This window comes from Thunnus albacares, chromosome 23 (genome assembly GCF_914725855.1).
Source record: "Thunnus albacares chromosome 23, fThuAlb1.1, whole genome shotgun sequence".
Taxonomy (NCBI): Eukaryota; Metazoa; Chordata; class Actinopteri; order Scombriformes; family Scombridae; genus Thunnus; species Thunnus albacares.
Genome location: NC_058128.1, coordinates 339,967 through 364,444, shown reverse-complemented (window position 1 = coordinate 364,444; position 24,478 = coordinate 339,967). Strand labels below are relative to the sequence as shown.

At 38.4% G+C, this 24,478-nt stretch overlaps 2 protein-coding genes and 1 long non-coding RNA gene across 5 annotated transcripts in view; 1 reads left to right on the top strand and 2 right to left on the bottom strand.

The window, feature by feature from the left end:
* The window catches only part of LOC122975632, a 58,436-nt gene that overhangs the window by 33,349 nt on the left and 609 nt on the right, over positions 1-24,478 (top strand). The window lies entirely within an intron of this gene.
* LOC122975164 (ecto-ADP-ribosyltransferase 5-like) lies at positions 1,282-22,898 on the bottom strand. Of its 3 annotated transcripts, none has more exons than XM_044343434.1 (3): positions 22,803-22,898; positions 22,347-22,450; positions 1,282-2,082 (listed from the first exon to the last, which is right to left on the bottom strand). In XM_044343434.1, the coding sequence occupies exons 2-3, from the start codon at positions 22,428-22,430 to the stop codon at positions 1,384-1,386; spliced, it is 783 nt and encodes a 260-aa protein (XP_044199369.1). In that variant the 5' UTR covers positions 22,431-22,450; positions 22,803-22,898; the 3' UTR covers positions 1,282-1,383. The 3 variants fall into 3 exon arrangements, with proteins under 3 accessions (XP_044199369.1, XP_044199368.1, XP_044199370.1); XM_044343433.1 differs by lacking the exon at positions 1,282-2,082 and adding an exon at positions 20,781-21,671; XM_044343435.1 differs by lacking the exons at positions 1,282-2,082; positions 22,803-22,898 and adding an exon at positions 20,781-21,657 and having other exon boundaries at positions 22,347-22,413.
* Positions 2,510-3,380, bottom strand: LOC122975170. The gene is made up of 2 exons (XR_006400582.1): positions 3,128-3,380; positions 2,510-2,951 (listed from the first exon to the last, which is right to left on the bottom strand). It is a non-coding gene; the product is annotated as an uncharacterized LOC122975170 (long non-coding RNA).

The following is a 24,478-nucleotide window of genomic DNA, read 5'->3' as shown; positions in this document are numbered from 1 at the left end:
AGGCATTTTGGATTTATGAACTGAATACTATTGAACCTTATGGATTTAATGAAACACAGGATTTGAGTTTTCGTCTGAGATATGTAAATATTAACTTGTATTTCTCTCCACAGGCTATTTGGGGGAGGGGTCCAGGTTTGAGCCACTAGGTCCCCTGGCACTCACCCTTCCCATTTAGTGATGTAGAGGGACAGCTGTATGACCTGTAGTCCATTCTTTACTTTACCCAGCCTATCCAGTCAGTTGTTTACGGGATGTAATGAAGTTTAATTATATAAAATGGTGTAATTCTTGTAACTTTGTGCAACATTAATCATGTCATGTTTTTTGTTATATGTATATTCTCATTCTTCGTGCCCTTTGTAAAACGTTCACTTTGAGAAAATGAAGACTGTGATAATTAGTCATGTAACTCAAATGTATTTATCACACCTGTGAGTACTCAGCAGTTGTATTGAGTGAACCTGAAGAAGCTACAGGCGAAATGCGCTGTTCACTCTCAATAAAGTCATAATTATACTAAACTTCACATGTTAATATGATGTTTCTCTAATATCTTTTCAAACAGCTGATGTTGAATTTACATGTCAGGAAACGGCTGTCAGCTCATTCTTAGAAAACAAACAGGAGTAGTTTGTGTTTGTTGGGAGGAGATGATGAAAACATACAGAACAGAAAAATAATCTCACAGTTTACATCATGAAGCCTTTTATTTCCATCTGATGCGTCTGAGCTGCTGCAGTCAGTCTGCAGGACGTCAAACAGCTGCTGGAAACTTTCCATCAACATCAACATGACTGAATGAGTTTCTGATTGTTTGTGTTTGTTTATTTGTTGTTGACGCTGCACACGTGTTAACATTCTTTATTTGGTTAGTTATGAGAATATTGAGTAGAATCAGAATCAGCTTTATTGTCATTGTTCAAATCAACATTACAGTGCTGATAAAAAGTGACAAACAAAAATATTTCAAATAAAATTACAAATGAAAACAACAATAATAGTTTTTAAAAGAGAGAAACAGTATTGCTCAGAGGCTTTTAGACAATAAATGATGTTGAAACAGACCAGAAACACTGTTAGAGACAGTCAGTGTTCATGTCTGTGTTGGTAGTTTATCATTCATCATTTTTATTATATCACACATGTGTTGATTCCATACAGAGACATACAGTCTGCTGCACATAGAAATCAATGTCAAACAGCACAGATGCTCCTACATCTGATACTGTACACAGTAATAGATGATGTTGTGATGCATGATGATTGACTTCAGTACAGCTGTTGTAGTGATTTATAGATTTATTGATTGATTTATGACGTTTACAGAAGAAAACTCATTTTATTGCATTTTCTCCATCAGTAGAAGAAAACTCTGCTCTCTCATTTGGGTGCAAGTTTGCAGTTTAGGTTACTTTTATCTCCTACACTCTTCAAAACAAAGACCTTCTCACAATCCTCCAGATCTGGAAATTTACCCCAACCTTCAGTAATGTTGGTTATGCTGAATGTTTCATAGGGGGGGATAAGCACCTCTTCCTCATTTGGAAACCATGAATAATTCTTCAGGTAAGCTCCTGAACAGGTCTCAATTTTAAAGCAGGTCTTGTTACCAAAAAATTTAAGGTCTTTTTCTTTAGAGCTGGAGGCAAACGCACCAAACCGTATTATGTCGTTAACTTTGCCAGTGAATTCCTTATCGGTTTTTCTATAAGTAGTCTGACAGCCTTGTTTTTTTTGGTTTCTATGCAGGGTTTGTATGGCAGTAGTCAGCCAGTAATGTAAAAAATGGAATGGGAAGGTGCTGCCATAGATGTTCTTACCGGTCCGCACTGCTTGATTGAATTCATTATAAATGTCTCTGGATGTATAGACACAGATTGCCAGCATGTGATTTATAGTGAGAGCCTTATCCTCTGGGTGTTTAATTTTTGAACATTTTTCCCAGACCATTTTCAATGTTCCCACATTCTCTTTGTTGAAATATGTGCTTTTAACTTTCTTCTCCATTTCCTCGGTGCAGCCGTGGTACATGTCATCAACAGCTTCAGGAACCATGTTCAGTGGAATTGTGCCGGAGGTCTGGAGGACAATCCGGTTACACAAGAATTTATGGTTTATTCAAACCAACTTATATAAAGTGCAACAGTAAATACAGGTTGAAGGAAACGTAATGCAGTCTGAATGATGTTTTCTGTCAACATGATGAGAAAATGTTGATACTGAACGTGTCAATAAAACATTGACTGATAACATGTTTTATTGTTTTGCAGACTAATATCAGCTGGTAGTGACACAGCAATATTTAGGTTTTTATGACTGTGGTTTATGGCACCTGGTTCAGGTCAGAGAAAGATCCTGGTCTCTGTTTAATACAGAGAGAAAGTTTATGAACAATGAAGTGAAAGCAGCATCTTTCACTAACTGTAACCAAACACTGAACACACAGGACTGAGGATGTGAACTCTGCACTTTGAGCGCTGGTTTAACAGTGTTTCTGTGTGTTTATCCTCCTCTACAGCTCTGCTCTCAAACATCATTCAAGCAGCCATTACGTTTGTTACCACAATGGGAAAACTATTTCCTAGTATATAAAGACATTTAGTAGGAGACAGGGCTGGAACTGAGCTGACAACCAACTTGACTTCATGGAATAAAACAAGATGATACCGTCCACTCACAAGTTGGTTACATACAAACCTTAACGTTCAATACACTCAACAGGTTTGACTGATCAATCCTCTGTTGTATAAAGACAATAAAACTGAAGCTTAAGGCTTCACTCTGACTGGAGACATTTTTATTAACATGTTTATTCACTGCTGCAGTTAAAAGATTAAATTAAAACCTCTCCACTCGCTGCACTTTGTACCTTGATGCAGCTTTCACTTCCTCCCTCACAGGAAACAACGCTGGAGCTCTGACTCTGAAAAAAGCTTCTCGTGGTTTTTCTACCACAACATGAAGTTACACTTCAGATGTTGTTTCATCAATCAGAAAACACACAGCACATGTCTCGTTATTGTCAGGACTTTTTCTGATGTGTCTACAGATCTGTCACACATGATGTTGGAGTGGAAAGTAAATGTAAAAATGTCCCTCACTGTTAGCAGAATGTGTTACTCACCAAACAATAGATGAGGACTGGGACTCCTACAACAAGTGATCCTCCTCCAGCGATTTGGTTGGAATGTTTCATCTCTGCAGTCAGGAAAACAGCTGTACAACGTGAACATACACAAATAAAGAAGTGTGACATGCTGACTGCTGGTCAAAAGGTTTGGTTAGACAGCAGGTCCTTAATATTTCTACAGGACTCATGGTCGTCTCTTTTTATAAATACCATAGACACACAGCTCACCACAAAGCCACAGCTTGTCACCATATTACACCATATTACACCATAATAATGAACTTCATACACTGATAAATGAAGACATCTATTAGGTTCAGTTATTATTAAGTGAATCTGGTGTAAAATCCTGATCTTCATATTTGAAAGTATTTCATCGTTAGTGTGTCAAAGAGTTTTTACCTGTGTTGAACGCTTGCTCTGAGATGCTGAGGAGGCAGGAAGAGCAGAGAGGAGTCAGACTGCAGAGGTTTTATAGTCTGTCAGAGAAGGGGAAAACTTTCTGTGGTCACATGATTTCACCTCCCCCCCCTTCTCTCACTATATCTCATCTTTTCTGTTCCGCTTTTGTAAAAAAACTGCAAATGAAGGTGTAAATAAAATGAATGTAGAGTTGAAATTGTTCACAACTCTACAGATTTGCTACAACTTATGTAGAATGCAGCCGTCCTCCCAAGAAAAACAACAGTACAGGTCTTAAATTCAGTTGTTAAAAGTGACCTATAGTTACTTTTCAGTATCTGTGTTTGATTGACATCGATCCGTGCTCTAGTGTATTATATTCATGAACATAGTAAAACAGTAATGATAATAATAATATAATACACAACAAATTTCATGGAAATACAACTAACAGTTTTTCTGTGTTGGCAGACTGACCTTTCTTCAGGCTCCACCTCTAAAAGGACAATAAACAAACTGGCAGGAACAACAACCTTCATTAAACAACCTTGTGATAAAGTTCAGGGCTAATAAAGTAATTACATAATAGGATGAGCAGACTACATGTGATGATCAGTTGGATTTAAATTGTTACCAACCTACATTTACCATCTTCAGCTCTCCTCAAGACCATTGAGGGGAGCACTTCTTTACAACTGTGTCGAGTTACCACAAAAAATAAAAATGAAATGAGAAAAAAACCTAAGAATGTAAAACTAAGCAATGAATAACGGTACTGATTTTCACAGCATGCAGTTTAAACAACACAGAACAGAAAGAAATCAGAAATAATTAGAAGAATAATGTAAGTAAAAAGAGCTGTAACATAACTCTATTAACTATAATCAGACAGACTGAAGATCTGTAGCTGGACGGGGAGCTTTGGGACAAAAAGTGAAAACTGTCGTGAACTTCTCACATCAGTGTCTGTTAACATTGAAGACGTGAACATTATGATGTATTGTCACATGTTTTATTTGAACCGGTTCAGTTCACCACAGGTCATGTGTTCCGACTTTTCAATTGTGTTTCTCTCTGATGTACAATGAAAGTGAACTTCGGACTTTGATGCTGAAGGCTGGTTTAATGTTTGATCTCCAATGTGACACAGTTTAGACAGTAAGTATTTGGACACTTACACATGACAGCGGTATGTTTCTTTTAAGCCTTATAAGTCTTAAACTGTCTGCACAATTGTCTGACTGCCATTAAGGACTAGATGGGTGACAACTTTTTACAGCTCAGGTCCTTATCATCACTTCTGATAGTATAGTCAGGGAACAGACAGTCTCTATGTGGTTTTGGGGACAGACATAGTCTCTGTGTGGTTTTGGGGACAGATGCAGTCTCTATGTGGTTTTGGGGACAGACACAGTCTATGTGGTTTTGGGGACAGACACAGTCTCTATGTGGTTTTGGGGACAGACACAGTCTCTATGTGGTTTTGGGGACAGACACTGTCTATGTGGTTTTGGGGACAGATGCAGTCTCTATGTGGTTTTGGGGACAGGCACAGTCTCTATGTGGTTTTGGGGACAGACACAGTCTCTATGTGGTTTTGGGGACAGACACAGTCTCTATGTGGTTTTGGGGACAGACACTGTCTATGTGGTTTTGGGGACAGATGCAGTCTCTATGTGGTTTTGGGGACAGGCACAGTCTCTATGTGGTTTTGGGGACAGACACAGTCTCTATGTGGTTTTGGGGACAGACACGGTCTCTATGTGGTTTTGGGGACAGACACGGTCTCTGTGTAGTTTTGGGGACAGACACAGTCTATGTGGTTTTGGGGACAGACACGGTCTCTATGTGGTTTTGGGGACAGACATGGTCTCTGTGTAGTTTTGGGGACAGACACAGTCTCTATGTGGTTTTGGGGATAGACACGGTCTCTATGTGGTTTTGGGGACAGACACGGTCTCTATGTGGTTTTGGGGACAGACACAGTCTCTATGTGGTTTTGGGGACAGACGCGGTCTCTATGTGGTTTTGGGTGGGTAACTGCTCTAATGGAAGCGCAGAGAAGTGTGTAGGACTGCAGCTCTGCTTGCTGGTCTCAGCTCTGGGTTGTCATGGTTTTGGTCTACTAATAAACTCAGCCATATTTCTAAATATGAGAGCAGCTCCATCCAGAGTGGGATGTATGTCGTCTCTCCTAATCAGACCAGGTCTTCCCCAGAAAGTCTACCAGTTATCTATGAAGCCCACATCGTTTGCTGGACGCCACCTCGACAGTCAGCGGTTGAATGATGACATGTGGCTATACATGACATCACTGGTCAGATCAGGCAGCGGTCCAGAGGAAACTACAGAGTCCAACACTGTCTTCACATATGTTCACACCGACTCAACATTAAATTCAGTGACCTCTGATTGGCGTAATCGGGAGTTGTTACCGCCAACATGACTAACAATCGTACCATTTACATCTATTCTTAGCCAGCAGTTTTAAATTTGATTCTATGTCGCCCACTAGGACCCCAGAAATACATTTAACTATGGCTGCTAAAGGTCCAATAAAATTAAAACAGAATAATCTCTGCCATCTGAGAGCTGTTTCAGTGGAGAACAGTTTACGGAAACCAGATTTAAATTCCAGTGTTTGAAGAAGTTGCTTCTCAACAGCCTTTTCTAAAATTTTGGACAAGAAAGGGAGTTTTGAAATGGGCTTGTAGTTGTGGGGTGGGGGAGGGGTCCAGGTTTGATTTCTTCAACAAAGGTTGAACAATAGCCTGCTTAAAGTACAATGAGAACACACCCTGATGGAAGAGAGCAGTTTATAATATTGACTATGAAGGGGTCAATAGAGTTAAAAACCTTTAAGAACAGAGAGGACATCTAGTGGGCTCAAGGAGGGTTTCATTTGCCCTAACAAGGCTGCAATATCATCTATGGATACAGGACAGAAAGAGTTCAAGATGGATGGTTTTGAGGAACCACTAGTGAGTGGACAAGGGTGAGATATTTGCCCTAACATTTACAACCTTGTCTATAAAATATTTAATGCAGTCACTGTTTGAGAGACAATATAATTCACAGTGTCAAGCAGGACTTAAGGTTTTTACCTTTCTCTTGCTGGCATATATTAGAGAAATAAGAAGATCTCTCAGCTTTCACCATATTGTTGAGGGTTCTCTGAGATGCAGTCTGTGTACTTCAAGCTTGGTGGCTTTCCATAAGTGTTAAAGTTAAATGATTGAACACACACATTGGTGCGTTTGACTCCAGCTCTAAAAAACAAACCTTGATGACTTTGGTAAGAAGACCTGCTTTAAGATTGAGACCTGTCCAGGAGCTTACCTGGGGAATTATACAACCCTTGGAACAAATGAGGAAGAGGTGCTTATCCCCCCCTATGAAACATTCAACATAACCAACATTATTGAAGGTCGCGGTGAATTTCCAGTTCTGAAGGACTGTGAGAAGGTCTTTGTTTTGGAGAGTGAATAAAAAGATGTGAGTAATCTAAACTCCAAAGCTACACAACTAATGAGAGAGCAGAGTTTTCTTTTTTTCTGTTTGATGTATTTATTGGGACCATTTACTGTGTTAAACATAAATGTTAACATTTGATGTATTGCACCAGAGTTTTTCATCTGCAGTCGCTTTGGCAGGTCACATTAAAACAGAACAAAAACAAACAGCAAAAAACAAACAGGACACATAATACAAAATACAAAGCTACACACAATAACACATCACATACACCCACAATGTCAACTGATGGAGAAAATGAAATAAAATGAGTTTTGTTCTGTAAACTTCATAAATCAATCAATAAATCTATAAATCGATACAACAGCTGTACTGAAGTCAATCATCGTGCATCACAACATCATCTATTACTGTGTACAGTATCAGATGTAGGAGCATCTGTGCTGTTTGACATTGATTTCTATGTGCAGCAGACTGTATGTCTCTGTATGGAATCAATACATGTGTGATATAATAAAAATGATGAATGATAAACTACCAACACAGACATGAACACTGACTGTCTCTAACAGTGTTTCTGGTCTGTTGTCAAAGACACATTTCCCTGATTGATGGCCGGATCACATGATCCTGTTTAAGGTGCCACAGGTTGTGTTTCCATCATTTATTGTCCAGAAGCCTCTGAGCAAAGGAAGAGCATAGCATGTAGCACACTGCTGACTGTTCACTGACAGAATAACTGAAGTGGTGCTGATCATTCCCAGCAGCATCACGGGGCTGACAACTGCATGGATGGACCATTAGATTCAGAGTTTTTCCAGCTCGGAAAGAAACGTGATGTTGATGTTTTGTCTGTTATACATGATTGTAATCACTTTAAAATGATGATCAGTATTGGCCATAAATATTCTGATCAAGTCTTTCTACACTTTGTTTTAATCAGAAACTAAATGCACTGATGCTGTGTTGGTACTTTTACTGAAGTAAAGGCTCTGAGTGCTTCCACCGCTGTATTTAACTGACCAAATAAAGAATGTTAACACGTGTGCAGCGTCAACAACAAACAAACAAACACAAACTGCTCCTGTTTGTTTTCTAAGAATGAGCTGACAGCCGTTTCCTGACATGTAAATTCAACATCAGCTGTTTGAAAATATATTAGAGAAACATCATATTAACATGTGAAGTTCAGTATAATAATGTTGTGTTTCCAGATGTTTGGATGCAGCATATTAACATGTGAAGTTCAGTATAATAATGTTGTGTTTCCAGATGTTTGGATGCAGCATATTAACATGTGAAGTTCAGTATAATAATGTTGTGTTTCCAGATGTTTGGATGCATCATATTAACATGTGAAGTTCAGTATAATAATGTTGTGTTTCCAGGTGTTTGGGAGCCTCCTGCAGGTCAGAGGTGGTACTGCTACAGGTAACAGTTTGAGGTTAATAAATGATGTTTTGTGGCTCAGAAGTTTCTTTTCTTTGGTTTGTTCAGATGGAAACTTGAATGAGACGCAGCAGAACGAGACTTTAAATCAAATGTTTTTCATATATTTAATAAAAAAGTGCAAGTTTATTCATACAGCACATTTATGTAGCAGGTTATTCAAAGTTCTTTACATCAAACATTGAAAGCAAAGAGACAAAGTGCAAAATAAACACATTATAAAATTACATTTAAATACAGTTAAACACAGTCATTAAAGAGTTAAGAGAACAGACAATAAAAACAAGCTGAAATAGAATAAAATACAAGAATAAAGTTACAGTTCAGTGTAAGAAATTAATAATTAGAGTTAATAAAAGTCAAACTAATTTTTCTGTTATCACATATTTTATCCAACAAATTGACATCATCAGCTTTTAAAGAAGGCAAAGATGGTGTAATGGAAAAGAAACAAACTGCTTTGTATCATTCAGAGTAAAGGAACAGGAACTGCTTTACAGATTCTGTCATTTCCTTCTCTTGAAATAGTAATTTTGTTCTTACTGGTAAACTCATCAAAGGATAATAAGAGTCCATCTGAATCCAGTAAATCATGTTGAATGTTAAACCTTTGTTAACTATTCAGCTATAAATTTCTATTTATGACAATAAGTCTGTTGTTCCACAATAAGGAATTATGTGGTGAAAAGTTGCTGGTAAACATCATTTTTCCTTTCAATATTTATTAAATATTTATTAGGGATATGGTACCATACAGGCTAATTGTGTTCTGCATAAATAATGAGTTTTGTTTCTTCATATAAACTAAAAATTATGGAGTTAGATGACTTTATCACTTTTGGTGAAGTGGACAGAGAATGGAAAGGGTAGATAAACCTTGATAAACCTTCAGCTTTAGACAAAATAATTCAACCCAACATAGATAAATCAGAGCCAGTGATTTAAAGACTTGAACAGCTTTCAACCTCAATAACATTTAAATCTTCTCTGCTATGCATTTACTTTGTTTCCACTAAACCGAGGTGTTTTACCTCTTCTTTAACTGGGATATTGGATGTGTTACTCAGATCACTGCTATGAACAGCCACAACTTCACATTTTCTAAGGTTCAAAGTCAGACCTGATGCTTTGGAGGAAAGACTGATCTTGTTAATTGTTTTTATAATCATAATTTTGTTTTATAAAAACAGTGCTGTATCGTCAGCAAGGTGGATAATTATGGATTCATTCAACCAGTATTTTGATACCTTGAATATTTGGGAGTTTTTAAGTAATATCGCAATAATTTCTGTGGCTAAAATAAACAATAAACTAATAAAACTAATCGGGCATCCTTTCTGAATTTCCTGTTTAATTGGGAATCTATTGGAAAAGCCGTGGCTAAGAGACACACTACTGTTAATATCTTTATAAAGCAGATGAGTTACATTACAAAAGCTTGTTCTGAAACCAAACATTTCCAAAGTTTTAAATAAAACGGGATGTTCTAAGGTATCAAAGACTTTAAAGAAATCTAAGAATAAAATAAACTTTTCATGTGAGATCAGTGAATTATAATCAAGAAAGTCTAAGATTAATTGAGTATGATAATCAATATTTCTCCCTTTGATAAACGCAGATTGTTCCATCAGTTATCTTGCTTGTCTGTTAGTGTAGACATGAGCTTGGAGCTTCTAATCTACAGACAGAAGGGTCAAAGGTCTCCAGCTGTCTGAGGATCATTTATCTTCATGTGGTTTTGGTATAAATGTGATTATGCCTTGTTTCATGCTAGGTGATAAAATAGAATAGTCTATACACTCTTTAAAAGCATCATAGATCAATTCTCTAATTTCAGTCCAGGAGTGTTTGAAGAACTTGGTGACTTGGTCAAAGCAGCAACATGTAAAAATGATAAAAAATCATCATGAACTCAAATCCACAACTTTTCTTCTTCTGCTGCTGTGTGTAAAAGCAGCTGAGCTGTTTAAAAGTGGTCAGTTTGAATCATTTAAACTTCACTGAACAAAGTCTGAATATTGACAGCAGAGTCAGGATTATACTGACAGGAGTCTCTCCAACACGCCTCCTCATCACTTCACTTATATTTCTGTTCATTTTCTGTCCAAACATGAAGGTCTGAGTGTCTGACAGGAATAAAATTTTATTGATTTGTTATCAGTTGGCCTAAAACTGGTCAAATTAGAACATATTGAGTGAGAATGTAAAAACCTCCAGGCTGCTACAACCAACAAATACACAAATTGAGCTGTGATTGGATCCTTTAAACAGATGTAATACCAGTAATACCAGTAGTGTCCAGCAGGTGTCGCCACTGACTCAAAAGCTTTGACACCATTTTAACCACAGACATAAATACAGTTGCATACAAAAGTTTAGGCCCTTGACAAATAATATATTGTGGTGATTTTTTAATTGACAAGATGTAAATACATCCTCTCTATGATATGTAAAACTCTAAATTTTCAGCAAACAATAATGCATATTTAATTTTTATGTCATAAATCAAACAGAAATAAAAACATTATTGTGTGTAAAAGTTTGGGCTCTACATAGTCAGTAGTCAGTAATCCTCCTCTGGCAGATATCACAGCCTGGAAACACTTTTTGTAGTTAAACATCTTTCAGTTCTTGTATTTGTTCTTTCAGTATTACTGAAAGCAATCACACGTTGTTCCTCTCACTCTTTATTCTTATTTTGTCTTCCGTACGTTTTTTGCCGTGTTTCAACTGCTGCATACTTTGTGCTATAAAAACCATTCAACTGTCAATCTGTGCAACTCATTCAGCAGATGTGTGCTTGTATTTTTCTGAAATGTAACATGTTTCAGCGATTTTATATAATTTTTTAAAACATTAAAATTTATAATGGCAGTTGACGAACCGTCCAACTGAGTTGGAACCTTGGTCACTTTGACACTCAACTGCTCGGAAGCCCCTTATCGTACAGACGTCATTCAAACTGTAAAAAGTTCACAAAACTTTGAACTTTCAAAGTTATCAGATTGTATAGTGATATCTTTTGTAGTTTTTCAGCAATTTAAGTTCAAAGTCAGGGGTGTTTTAGACTTTTTCAGGTCTCACCAGTGTGTCATGTGATCAGGCATAGTGGAGAGGACAGATATTTTTAGACCAGAAATGTTTTTCTGAACAGCTATCACTTCCACAGTTTTAACTCCTCAAGCACATATCTTGTCTCAGGATGTTGCCACAAGCCTCCTCTCACTCACAATGTAAATACATTTCACATAGGACTTATAGTTTTTGAGATCTGAACCTTAATTAATAGAGAGTCGCTGTCATGTTCTCATTGACTGCAATACAGTCTGCAGGATGTGTGTCTCCTCTCACTGCAGTTTCTTAAACTTACAGATTCTCTCTTCCTTCAAACACTTTTTACACATATCATTCATTCTCATGTTAAACTAGTCTTGCTTTCACTAATGATGTACACATCTCTGGGCTTCAAGCTCTAGTTTGAGACAAATACATTTTCATCATCAAAATGGAGATTTTTTCCTCTCATTACTGGGAATGTCTGTTGGCTCAGTTGTTTAGAACACTGCTCTCATGATGAGCAAACATGGTGTAGTTTGTTGACTGGTGTTGGGACGGGCAGTAGTGCGTTTGGTTATTAAACTTAGCAAAACGAACAAAGTTAACAAATGCTTCATTCAACAAACAACTATCCTAAAATCTAATCCTACCAAACACAGACAGCTATGTACAGGGTTGGACACATGCAGGGGAATGCATGTGTGCGAGCATGCGTGTGTGACAAGATGGCGACGGGGCCTGGCGTGATGATGTCGGTCTGCGACGTGGACGTGACTATGGGAGGAAGTCATGTCGCGTGAGAACCAGCTGGCAGAAGTACAGTGGTGTCTTGGTTAGACAGAAGCAAGATGGCGTTGCCTGGTGGTCGGTGTCTTGCACTCAAATTCTGTGAAAAAAAAAAACAAACTCTGATGGCGGATAAGGAAAGACAAAGCAAAGCTTTGTCCGACGTTATCTGACCATCAGATGTGCAAAAGATGCCGGCGCGTGTATGTGTTAGTCAGAAGAGAGGGAAGAAGGAGAGAAAGTGAGAGGGAGAGAAGTGGCTTTGTCCACAGAGAGCGTGTGTACGGACGGCAGTCTGTAACGCACGTTGTCTGGTTTCTGATCGACAAAGCAACTTACTTCCTCACTCATGATGGCACAAACACAGCAGTAGTCCCGAGCGGGACAAACACAAAATAGTGTAGCGTGGTGAACACAACTAAACAGGCAGCAAACTTGAAATGCTCCTAAAAGTAAAGCAGGAAAAATGGACTCGGCGGTCCGTCAACAGCACAACAAACAATAGCAATAAAGCTAAAAGCTAAACAACAGCAACTGATGCTGATAGGAACACACAACACTGCCTCTGCCCAGACTCATGCTTCTTGCTTGGTCGCTTCAGAAAGTGAGCAGGGTGGGTGTGTGTAGTCCGTCTTTGTCCTGGGCTCGGAGGCAGATGGTGGCCGTTCTCGCACGGTCGGCGAAAAGCACGGCAGCTGGCTCTCAGCGGCGTGGCGGAGAGAACAGCAGAGTCGACTCGGTGAAGCAGCGTTACTTCCTTTTTGAAGGAAATTGAGGAAATTGCAGCAGCGGTCTCTCTCGGATCCGGGAATGTGTTCGGGTGAACACGGGCGAAGTCTCGTCTTGCCCGGCGAGGGGAGTCTTCAATGAGGGGAAACACGTGTGTGGGGTACCCCCTTTAGTCAGCTGACTCACAGAGGAACAGGAGTTACCCCTAGCTCAGTGACATGGGAAAGGCGTGTGCTTCAGGGCACGTTCAGTTTTTAAGGGGGTGGTGATGTCATGGCTGCGTCATCAGGACGCTCCGCTGTGCAGGAGCGTCTCCGCCAATGAGACTGTATGTTGACTGCTCCCTGCTGAGGCGTGAAAATCACAAAGCATCCTTGGAAATGGAGTTTGCAATGGACTCCCATTGTCTGTAAGCAGCATTTTGGCGCTATTCCTTTGTCTCGGGGGAAACAAAGGAAAAAGCACCTCGTGGTCAGGCCTCACAGGTTACATGTAGGCCTTCTTTGTGTGACCTTGTGGTTTGAGGCCCAACACTGGAGTTCGTACCCGTAGGCTGATTGTGTCCCCTTTAAGTGGGAGAGGCAAGCCACCTCTCCCACTTTAATGTCCAACATTGCAGCCTCCCCCACAGCCTCACCACTACAGTGCCATCCTGTAGAAGACAAAGAAATAGCTTTTTGGTACAAGATACAACCAAAACCAAGTTAAAAAAAAAAAAAAAAAGTTGTGCCCTCTCCTTAAGTTTTAACCAAAAGAGGAAACAATCACTGAAAATAGACATTTGAAAGCTAAAGTTAAAGTTTAACTTTACAGAATGCAAATTTGCAGCCATTGTCTAAAGTCCAGGATATAACCCTTGAGGGCTTGTGGCCAATAGCTTGATTGCCGGTGGGGGGTGGGAATTGGGCCTTGTCCCCAGTAATTTTCTCAGAGCCATGCTAAAAAAATATTTAAAAAAAACAAAAACAAGACAATCATAGTCAAACCATTAAATTCTTCACTGGAAAGTTGTTAGTAATGGGATTAAGTCACAAAACATCTACACTATATCAAAGGAAAACACAATCTCAAACATGGTGCTCTAAATTATTTTAAATAACATTACAAACAACACACTCACCTGTAGTACTTCAAAGTTCTTTTTCCAAATGAAAGAACAGCACAGATGCAGGGGAATTTAAAGCATTAAGGGCATTCCGGGGCATCCAATCATGTGCCACAGAAAGCCAGATGAACACCTGAAACTGATATTTCACTAACAAGACTGATTAGACCTGTCCTTATAAGAGTTTTAGTTTTGTGTGGGTTTGTAGGCACTGCTTCATTTATTGGGAATTAGCTCAGTTGGTAGAGCATGAGTCTCAAAGACTATAGGTTGTTGGTTCAAGTCGTCCTGCCTATGCAAGAAGACATACTGCAACCATGTTCTTCACCACTTCGTTTTTGGTCAGTTAAGCAAGTTTTAAGAAAATCTGAAGTTGTGCAGATTGTTGTGTGGGAACCATGTTATCTCAATGATCAGCATCGGATAACATAAGATAAGATTCTGCGGTCCATGCTGTTGAGCACTTGTAAAGCTCTTCACTGCCATACAATGTGCAGGCTGTGTGCCTTCCCACACTCCCATTTCATAAATTTGCAATTTCTTTCTTCCTTGAAACACTTTGTACATATGTTATACAGTCTAATGCTCAATCACAAATATTTGCACAAATAACGTTCAAATCTATGACATAGAAGCTTTAGTTTTAGGGCATTCAATTTCTCTTTAAGAAAATATCAACTTGTGCTGCATTACTGTGATTCCTGGGTGGCTCATTTCATGCCCAGGCCAGCACTTTTTGAAACAGTGTTCTTATAATTGAAGTTGGTTGATATGATTATTATTTACCGTCATGCTAAACTATTCCTGCTCCATTTAATATCATACAGATGTCAAAATTGCAAGTCTTATTTTTTGTACAATTAAAGGTCTAAAGATGAAAATTGGATAATGGGACACAATCTGTTAACTGTGATAGTGTGGTGGTGAATAATGTTGCTTTATTAACAGTAGGTAGTGAGTTCAATCCCCATGATGGACAACTTTTATCTTGGTAGACAAAGATGACCCTGACAACAGCATTGTTGTAATTGGAGTTTGAATTCATGTTATTCATGTATTCCTGAAGTCCCTGCAGTGCAAGAGGGTGTGGTTTTTCAACTTCATAACATAATCATCACATTCAAATTCAAAATTCTAATTCAAAACAATTTTATTTATCCCACTAGGGGGATTGGTTATTAGCACTTAGTTACAAGCTTGTTATACACAGAAAAACACAGACACATACAACAACATACATATAAAGAAATACACCAAGGAGCTAAAATGTTGAATGAAATCTATAAATAATGCTGATGAATGAACTTTATAAACACAATAAAAGATCAGATCTATATATATATATATATATATATATATATATATATGTATGTATATATATGTATATGTGTGTGTGTGTGTGTGTGTGTGTGTGTGTGTGTACTGTATAAACTTCTACATACTGCAGTTTAGATTGGTCCAAGGCTAAGTACAGAAATGAGCTAAATGGGTGATGGTTACGCAAAGAATATGAAACATAAATCAGGGAAAATAAAAAGAAGACATGAAACAAGACTTAAATTGTCATAAAATACAAAGCAAACATAGGCGTTTGGATCCTATGAGGTCAGGATCAATAAATGTTAACATCACCTCTACTCTACAATAATTTTGTCCATGGGTTAGCAGTATATTCTGTCATGTTGCTGCTTGTTGTATCTGTCCATTGTTGGAAGGAAACAACATTATAACCAGAACACAGTGCCTTAATTAAGATGTGAAGGGCTGTCGTCATATGACGTTTTACATTCTCAGTGGCTGTAGAACTGCAGTTTCCGATTATCTGTTCAGTATTTCATGTGTTGACAGCATCACAGTGATGTTATGGAGGAGCCCTAAAAAGAAAAACAGTGAGAAACTTTAAATATGACATTCTTATAGACATTCTTACAGTTGTAATTTGAAGCAGCTTGCACAAACAGTAATGTCAAAGTGTCTCCGTTAGTTGGTTATTAAAACACAGATTTAATTACCTTTACAACTAATTTAGGGAGGAACTCTTCGGCACCGAGGAGGCAGTGTCACCCTGAAAATGATGACTGTTCTGTGACAGTTTGTTTCCTGCAGCAGAGTGGCTGATCACTTGTGAAAGGATCAATAGTAATTAGGCTCTATTGTGTGCAGCAGTTGATGTACAAACAGTGATGTGGAAGCAGCAAGATGGAGCTGGTAATGACAAAAGAAAAGAGTATATTGTTGCAATAAATTGAAGATGATTCAACAAATCAGCTTTATCATGTATATAATACATAACAATCAAATACCTTGAACACCACTGAACGGCAGAAATCAATTTTCTTTACAGTGGCAGTTCACAGAAACTTTTGGAAGGCTGCAAACAGCCATGAAGTTCATTCAGTTATCTGTTGTAGGTTTCTGAGCAGCCCTCCAGTGTCAAATGGGGAGACTACAGTAGGAAATACCTGATGTAAGAAATGAACTACAATTAGGCGATGTGACAGACAATAAAATAATCAATACCTGAAGAATTATTGCACAATCAGTAATGAACATTAATAGGTATTGCCAACATAACACAATTTAAATTAAAAATTAAGTAACTTAATACCTCATGTTCTTTTGTGAGAAAACATCAGCACTGACAGAGGGAAAACATGTCTCGTGTGGCCTGGGAGGTGTAACATCTGGTCCATGGCAGCATGATGTCTCGGTTGTAAACAGATCCAGTGTCTGATGACCAGACAGCCTTGAAAAAAGATTGGAACTGGCAAGAGTTAGAACATGCTTATGTGTGCTCCAGGAAGTCATGGTTCTGACAGTTAAACTGGTGTTGCAGTATTTGGTCTGTGACTGTTATGAAGTGCTCCAGTGCCGCACAGTGCTATATTAGAGGAGGCAAAGACTGGCAGGGATTGACACAGAGGACATAGGAGAACTGCATGTCATGTCCACAGACAACTAACCTAACAAAAGGTCTTTTGGGTTTTTTTTTTATGTAATTATTGTTTACTTTCATAATTTGATAAACTCTATCATTATGATATACTCCATTTCATTTTATCATTGTAAATTTAAATCATTTGATCTCTTGAAACACATCACTTTACCATAATTATCATATGTTGTACACACTTTCTTTCATAATTAGTCGAGCTCCAACAATAGTGTAACTAGTTTTTACACAAATATCTAATAGAATGCAAAAAAAACCTGATTCACAAGTGCATTGATTTTGAATTATCTTTAAGTCTGACTGTTTGAAGATATTAGACAGTAGACAGGATTGTGATAACTGTGATATGTTTTCATGACACCAGAATGGAGACAATGCTGTGGTTGAGATGAAAATGAGGTCCAGCAATGTGTTCTTCTCTGTGGTTGCAACAGTGATGAGTTGTGCATATCCCCTATATTGAAACAGCTGCAGAATTGGCTTACTTGCATAAGACAAAAGATCCTCATTGAAATCGCCACAGACAATGATGGGGTGATGATCTATGATCTCCAGCGCCTTCAAAACGCTTCCCATGTTTGACAGGAATGATCTCACACTGTAATCTGGAGGTCTGTACACAGCTGCAATCAGTGCCCTGGGGCTTCAACCTTCAAAACCATGAACTCAAGGTCAGTTACATTATGTATGTACTGAATTTCACGTACTTGAATGTGATTTTTCACATAAACAGCAACTCCACCACCACCTCTATTGGCCATTTGTGTAAATTTGTGTAGGAAAGGTGTCTGTTGTGTTTGAACATAATGTAGCCCTGTAAATGCAGACTGTCTGCAACAAAGGAGCCATGTAGGTGTGTTTCTGTCAGAAACAAAACATCTGCAAGACACAGTTCATGATGGCCCTTGATGTCATTGACATGAGATGGCAATCCTTCTAAACCAGAAAAGATTTTCTAAACTGCTGTCACTCCCACAATTTTAACTCTTCAAGCACATATCTTGCCTCAGTATGTTGCCACAAGCCTCCTCTCTCTCAAAATGTAAATACATTTCACATTATTACCTAAAGTGTGGATTGCTATTCTTGTTAAATACATCTTTTCCAAGTTAACAGATCCAGTCTGTGTGCTCCAGTGGTTTAAGCTCATGTCACTTTTCAACTCCTTTTAGATCCAAAGGTTGTGAGTTTGAGCCCTGCTTAGGGCAGAGCTCAGTAGAGTTGAAGGAGTCCAAGTGATGTCAATCTGCTTGCTGAGCTGAGCTGAACTGCTTTTTTGTCAATTTCATGTAATTGACAGACTAAATACCTGGCCTGGCCTGGCATTACCATGAGACATGCTAGCTTAATGCATAGCATGTCTGCCTTACAAACAGGAGGTTGTAGGTTCAATTCCACCTGTCACAGATTTTAGTCTTGCTAGATTTTTCAATAGTGTTCAGCTTCCACATATGCAATCTGAATCCACTTTCAGCAATCACACGCAATTTATACAGAAATTGCATTTCCTAATGTTAATTGTTGACTTGCCTCAGGTTTAACAAGCTGATAAAAAGAATCTGAAACTTCAGAAACTTCAGAACTCTCAGAACGCCCAAACTTGTGCACATGCCACAATGATGTTTTTATTCTGCAATTTATGACATAAAAAATATCTATGCATTAATGTTGGCTGAAAATATTGTGTTTTATGTTCCATATCATAGAGAGACTGTTTACATCTTTACAGCTCTTACAACAAATGCCTTACTCATTTTGGTAGTTTTGTATCAAATTGTTGCAGAAAAAGGTACCAGAGCAAAAAACTCTCTCTTGAAAATAAAAAGGGAGTCAGAGGTCCAAGCAGCAAAGTGTTCTTTAATGCCGGCAAAAAAGGGGAGCAAGTAGCACTTTTACAAAGAACCAAATCGCTCCAAAGGTTTTTTCTTTGGGGCATTGTTTTTATGTCCTTGGATCGGCTTAGGTCACACCTTATCATCCACCCTCCCTAATTTTTGACCAATTATTATGTTAGTTTTATCTCCGTCACTCGTTGTTGGTCAAAACTCTTCAAAACTGGTTTTGAGGTGTTTGAGGATATGTACTGGCATATTCAGTTCTACCTGATTATATCCAATTTTTATATAAGTATTGGGAATCATTTTACACCATTATTGCCAAGTTGTCTTCTGGCCTTTTATTTTTTATAAGTTATTCTAGTCATTTTACAGCCTTATTTCTTGATCTCCTCCAGAGAGTATGTTTGAAAGGTGAAGACTTTAGCAGACCCAAGCAAAGTGACATGTAATACAAATACACTCAAATTTCTCCAGTGTATGATTATGATTCTTCTACCGTGCCTCTATACGTACAGTGTGATTAAATATGGTTCATGAGATTATAACTACACCAATACACATTGTATCACACTAGACCTTATTGCTTATAAACTTATAAAATCAATCTGCATAGCTTAATATTGCCTTTAAGCACACCAATGACTTTTAATGAAAATACACCACAGTAGCGAGACCCGCTTTAAGATTGAGACCTGTTCAGGAGCTGAAGAATTATTCAACCTTTGACACAGATGTGGATTATGCCATTGCTAGACACTACAAGGAGAAAAACCATGGGTCGGCTACGTCCCTCAAATTTATCGGCAATGAAAGAGTGCGACCCGATCCAAGAGGTGGTAACTTGATTAACCAGCTCTTAAGAAGGGAGGCATTTTGGATTTATGAACTGAATTCTATTGAACCTTATGGATTTAATGAAACACAGGATTTGAGTTTTCGTCTGAGATATGTAAATATTAACTTGTATTTCTCTCCACAGGCTATTTGGGGGAGGGGTCCAGGTTTGAGCCACTAGGTCCCCTGGCACTCACCCTTCCCATTTAGTGATGTAGAGGGACAGCTGTATGACCTGTAGTCCATTCTTTACTTTACCCAGCCTATCCAGTCAGTTGTTTACGGGATGTAATGAAGTTTAATTATATAAAATGGTGTAATTCTTGTAACTTTGTGCAACATTAATCATGTCATGTTTTTTGTTATATGTATATTCTCATTCTTCGTGCCCTTTGTAAAACGTTCACTTTGAGAAAATGAAGACTGTGATAATTAGTCATGTAACTCAAATGTATTTATCACACCTGTGAGTACTCAGCAGTTGTATTGAGTGAACCTGAAGAAGCTACAGGCGAAACGCGCTGTTCACTCTCAATAAAGTCATTATTATACTGAACTTCACATGTTAATATGATGCTTCTCTAATATCTTTTCAAACAGCTGATGTTGAATTTACATGTCAGGAAACGGCTGTCAGCTCATTCTTAGAAAACAAACAGGAGCAGTTTGTGTTTGTTGGGAGGAGATGATGAAAACATACAGAACAGAAAAATAATCTCACAGTTTACATCATGAAGCCTTTTATTTCCATCTGATGCGTCTGAGCTGCTGCAGTCAGTCTGCAGGACGTCAAACAGCTGCTGGAAACTTTCCATCAACATCAACATGACTGAATGAGTTTCTGACTGTTTGTGTTTGTTTATTTGTTGTTGACGCTGCACACGTGTTAACATTCTTTATTTGGTTAGTTATGAGAATATTGAGTAGAATCAAAACAGCACAGATGCTCCTACATCTGATACTGTACACAGTAATAGATGATGTTGTGATGCACAATGATTGACTTCAGTACAGCTGTTGTATCGATTTATAGATTTATTGATTGATTTATGACGTTTACAGAAGAAAACTCATTTTATAAGCTAACTCTGGTGCAGTACATCAAATGTTAACATTTATGTTTAACACAGTAAATGTTCCCAATAAATACATCAGACAGAAAAAGAGAAAACTCTGCTCTCTCATTAGTTGTGTAGCTTTGGAGTTTAGGTAACTCTTGCAGTTTAGATTACTCACATCTTTTTGTTCACTCTTCAAAACAAAGACCTTCTCACAATCCTTCAGAACTGGAAATTCACCCCGACCTTCAATAATGTCAGTTATCTTGAATGTTTCATAGGGGGGGATAAGCACCTCTTCCTCATCTTGAAACCATGAATAATTCTTCAGGTAAGCTCCTGAACAGGTCTCAATTTTAAAGCAGGTCTTGTTACCAAAATCTTTAAGGTTTGTTTCTATAGAGCTGGAGGCAAACGCACCAAACCGAATGATGTCGTTAACATTGCCAGTGAATGTAACATTGGTTTTTCGATAAGTAGTCTGACACTGATGATTGTTATTCAGCTTTTGTATGGCAGTAGTCAGCCAGAAATGTAAAGAATGGAATCGGAAGGAGCTGCCATAGATGGTCCTATTGGTCCGCACTGCATCATTGAATTCTTTATAAATGTATCTGGATGTATAGACACAGATTGCCAGCATATGATTTTTGATAAGAGCCTTATTCTGTGGGTATGTTTTGTTTGAACATTTTTCCCAGACCATTTTCAATGTTCCCACATTCTCTTCTTTGAAATATGTGCTGTTGACTTTCTTCTCCATCTCCTTGTCGCAGCCATCATACTTGTCATCAACAGCTTCAGGAACCATGTTCAGTGGAATTGGATCCGGTGGAGGTGGGGAAGAACCGCTCTAGTGGGCAGAAGATGGAAGGAACAGGTGATGTTACACAACAAAGGTTTTATGGTTTATTCAAAACCAACTTATATAAAGTGCAGCAGTAAATACAGGTTGAAGGAAACGTAATGCAGTCTGAATGATGTTTTCTGTCAACATGATGAGAAAATGTTGATACTGAACGTGTCAATAAAACGTTGACTGATAACATGTTTTATTGTTTTGCAGACTGATATCAGCTGGTAGTGACACAGCAATATTTAGGTTTTTATGACTGTGGTTTATGGCACCTGGTTCAGGTCAGAGAAAGATCCTGGTCTCTGTTTAATACAGAGAGAAAGTTTATGAACATTGAAGTGAAAGCAGCATCTTTCACTAACTGTAACCAAACACTGAACACACAGGACTGAGGATGTGAACTCTGCACTTTGTACCTTTATGCAGCTTTCACTTCCTCCCTCACAGGAAACAACGCTGGAGCTCTGACTTTGAAAAAAGCTTCTTGTGGTTTTTTTTACCACAACATGAAGTTACACTTCAGATGTTGTTTCATCAATCAGAAAACACACAGCACATGTCTCGTTATTGTCAGGACTTTTTCTGATGTGTCTACAGATCTGTCACACATGATGTTGGAGTGGAAAGTAAATGTAAAAATGTCCCTCACTGTTAGCAGAATGTGTTACTCACCAAACAATAGATGAGGAGTGAGACTACTATGACAAGAAGTAATCCTCCTACAGTTCCTCCAATGATCAGGTGAGAACGCTTCATCTCTGCAGTCAGGAAAACAGCTGTACAACGTGAACATACACAAATAAAGAAGTGTGACATGCTGACTGCTGGTCAAAAGGTTTGGTTAGACAGCAGGTCCTTAATATTTCTACAGGACTCATGGTCGTCTCTTTTTATAAATACCATAGACACACAGCTCACCACAAAGCCACAGCTTGTCACCATAGTGACACACAAATACATAAAGTTTGTAAAAACATTAAAACATAATGTTATTGCATAATAATGAACTCAATACATTGATAAATGAGGACATCTATTAGGTTCAGTTATTATTTAGTGAATCTGGTGTAAAATCCTGATCTTCATATTTGAAAGTATTTCATCGTTAGTGTGTCAAAGAGTTTTTACCTGTGTTGAACACTTGCTCTGAGACGCTGAGGAGGCAGGAAGAGCAGAGAGGAGTCAGACTGCAGAGGTTTTATAGTCTGTCAGAGACGACACGAACTCTCTGTGGTCACATGATTTCACATAAAACTCTTTCTCTTTCACTTTCTTCAGGCTCCACCTCTAAAAGGACAATAAACAAACTGGCAGGAACAACAACCTTCATTAAACAACCTTGTGATAAAGTTCAGGGCTAATAAAGTAATTACATAATAGGATGAGCAGACTACATGTGATGATCAGTTGGACTTAAATTGTTACCAACCTACATTTACCATCTTCAGCTCTCCTCAAGACCATTGAGGGGAGCACTTCTTTACAACTGTGTCGAGTTACCACAAAAAATAAAAATGAAGTGAGAAAAAAACGTAATGAATAACGGTACTGATTTTCTCAGCATGCAGTTTAAACAACATAGCGCAGAGAAGCATGTGGGACTGCAGCTCTGCCTCCTGGTCTCAGCTCTGGGTTGTCATGGTTTTGGTCTACTAATAAACTCAGCCATATTTCTAGATATGAGAGCAGCTCCATCCAGAGTGGGATGTATGTCGTCTCTCCTAACCAGACCAGGTCTTCCCCAGAAAGTCTACCAGTTATCTATGAAGCCCACATCGTTTGCTGGACGCCACCTCGACAGTCAGCGGTTGAATGATGACATGTGGCTATACATGACATCACTGGTCAGATCAGGCAGCGGTCCAGAGGAAACTACAGAGTCCAACACTGTCTTCACATATGTTCACACCGACTCAACATTAAATTCAGTGACCTCTGATTGGCGTAATCGGGAGTTGTTACCGCCAACATGACTAACAATCGTACCATTTACATCTATTCTTAGCCAGCAGTTTTAAATTTGATTCTATGTCGCCCGCTAGGACCCCAGAAATACATTTAACTATGGCTGCTAAAGGTCCAATAAAATTAAAACAGAATAATCTCTGCCATCTGAGAGCTGTTTCAGTGGAGAACAGTTTACGGAAACCAGATTTAAATTCCAGTGTTTGAAGAAGTTGCTTCTCAACAGCCTTTTCTAAAATTTTGGACAAGAAAGGGAGTTTTGAAATGGGCTTGTAGTTGAGGGGTGGGGGAGGGGTCCAGGTTTGATTTCTTCAACAAAGGTTGAACAATAGCCTGCTTAAAGTACAATGAGAACACACCCTGATGGAAGAGAGCAGTTTATAATATTGACTATGAAGGGGTCAATAGAGTTAAAAACCTTTAAGAACAGAGAGGACATCTAGTGGGCTCAAGGAGGGTTTCATTTGCCCTAACAAGGCTGCAATATCATCTATGGATACAGGACAGAAAGAGTTCAAGATGGATGGTTTTGAGGAACCACTAGTGAGTGGACAAGGGTGAGATATTTGCCCTAACATTTACAACCTTGTCTATAAAATATTTAATGCAGTCACTGTTTGAGAGACAATATAATTCACAGTGTCAAGCAGGACTTAAGGTTTTTACCTTTCTCTTGCTGGCATATATTAGAGAAATAAGAAGATCTCTCAGCTTTCACCATATTGTTGAGGGTTCTCTGAGATGCAGTCTGTGTACTTCAAGCTTGGTGGTTTTCCATAAGTGTTAAAGTTAAATGATTGAACTAAAGTGTCCAGTTTCCATCCTTTAAAACAATATTG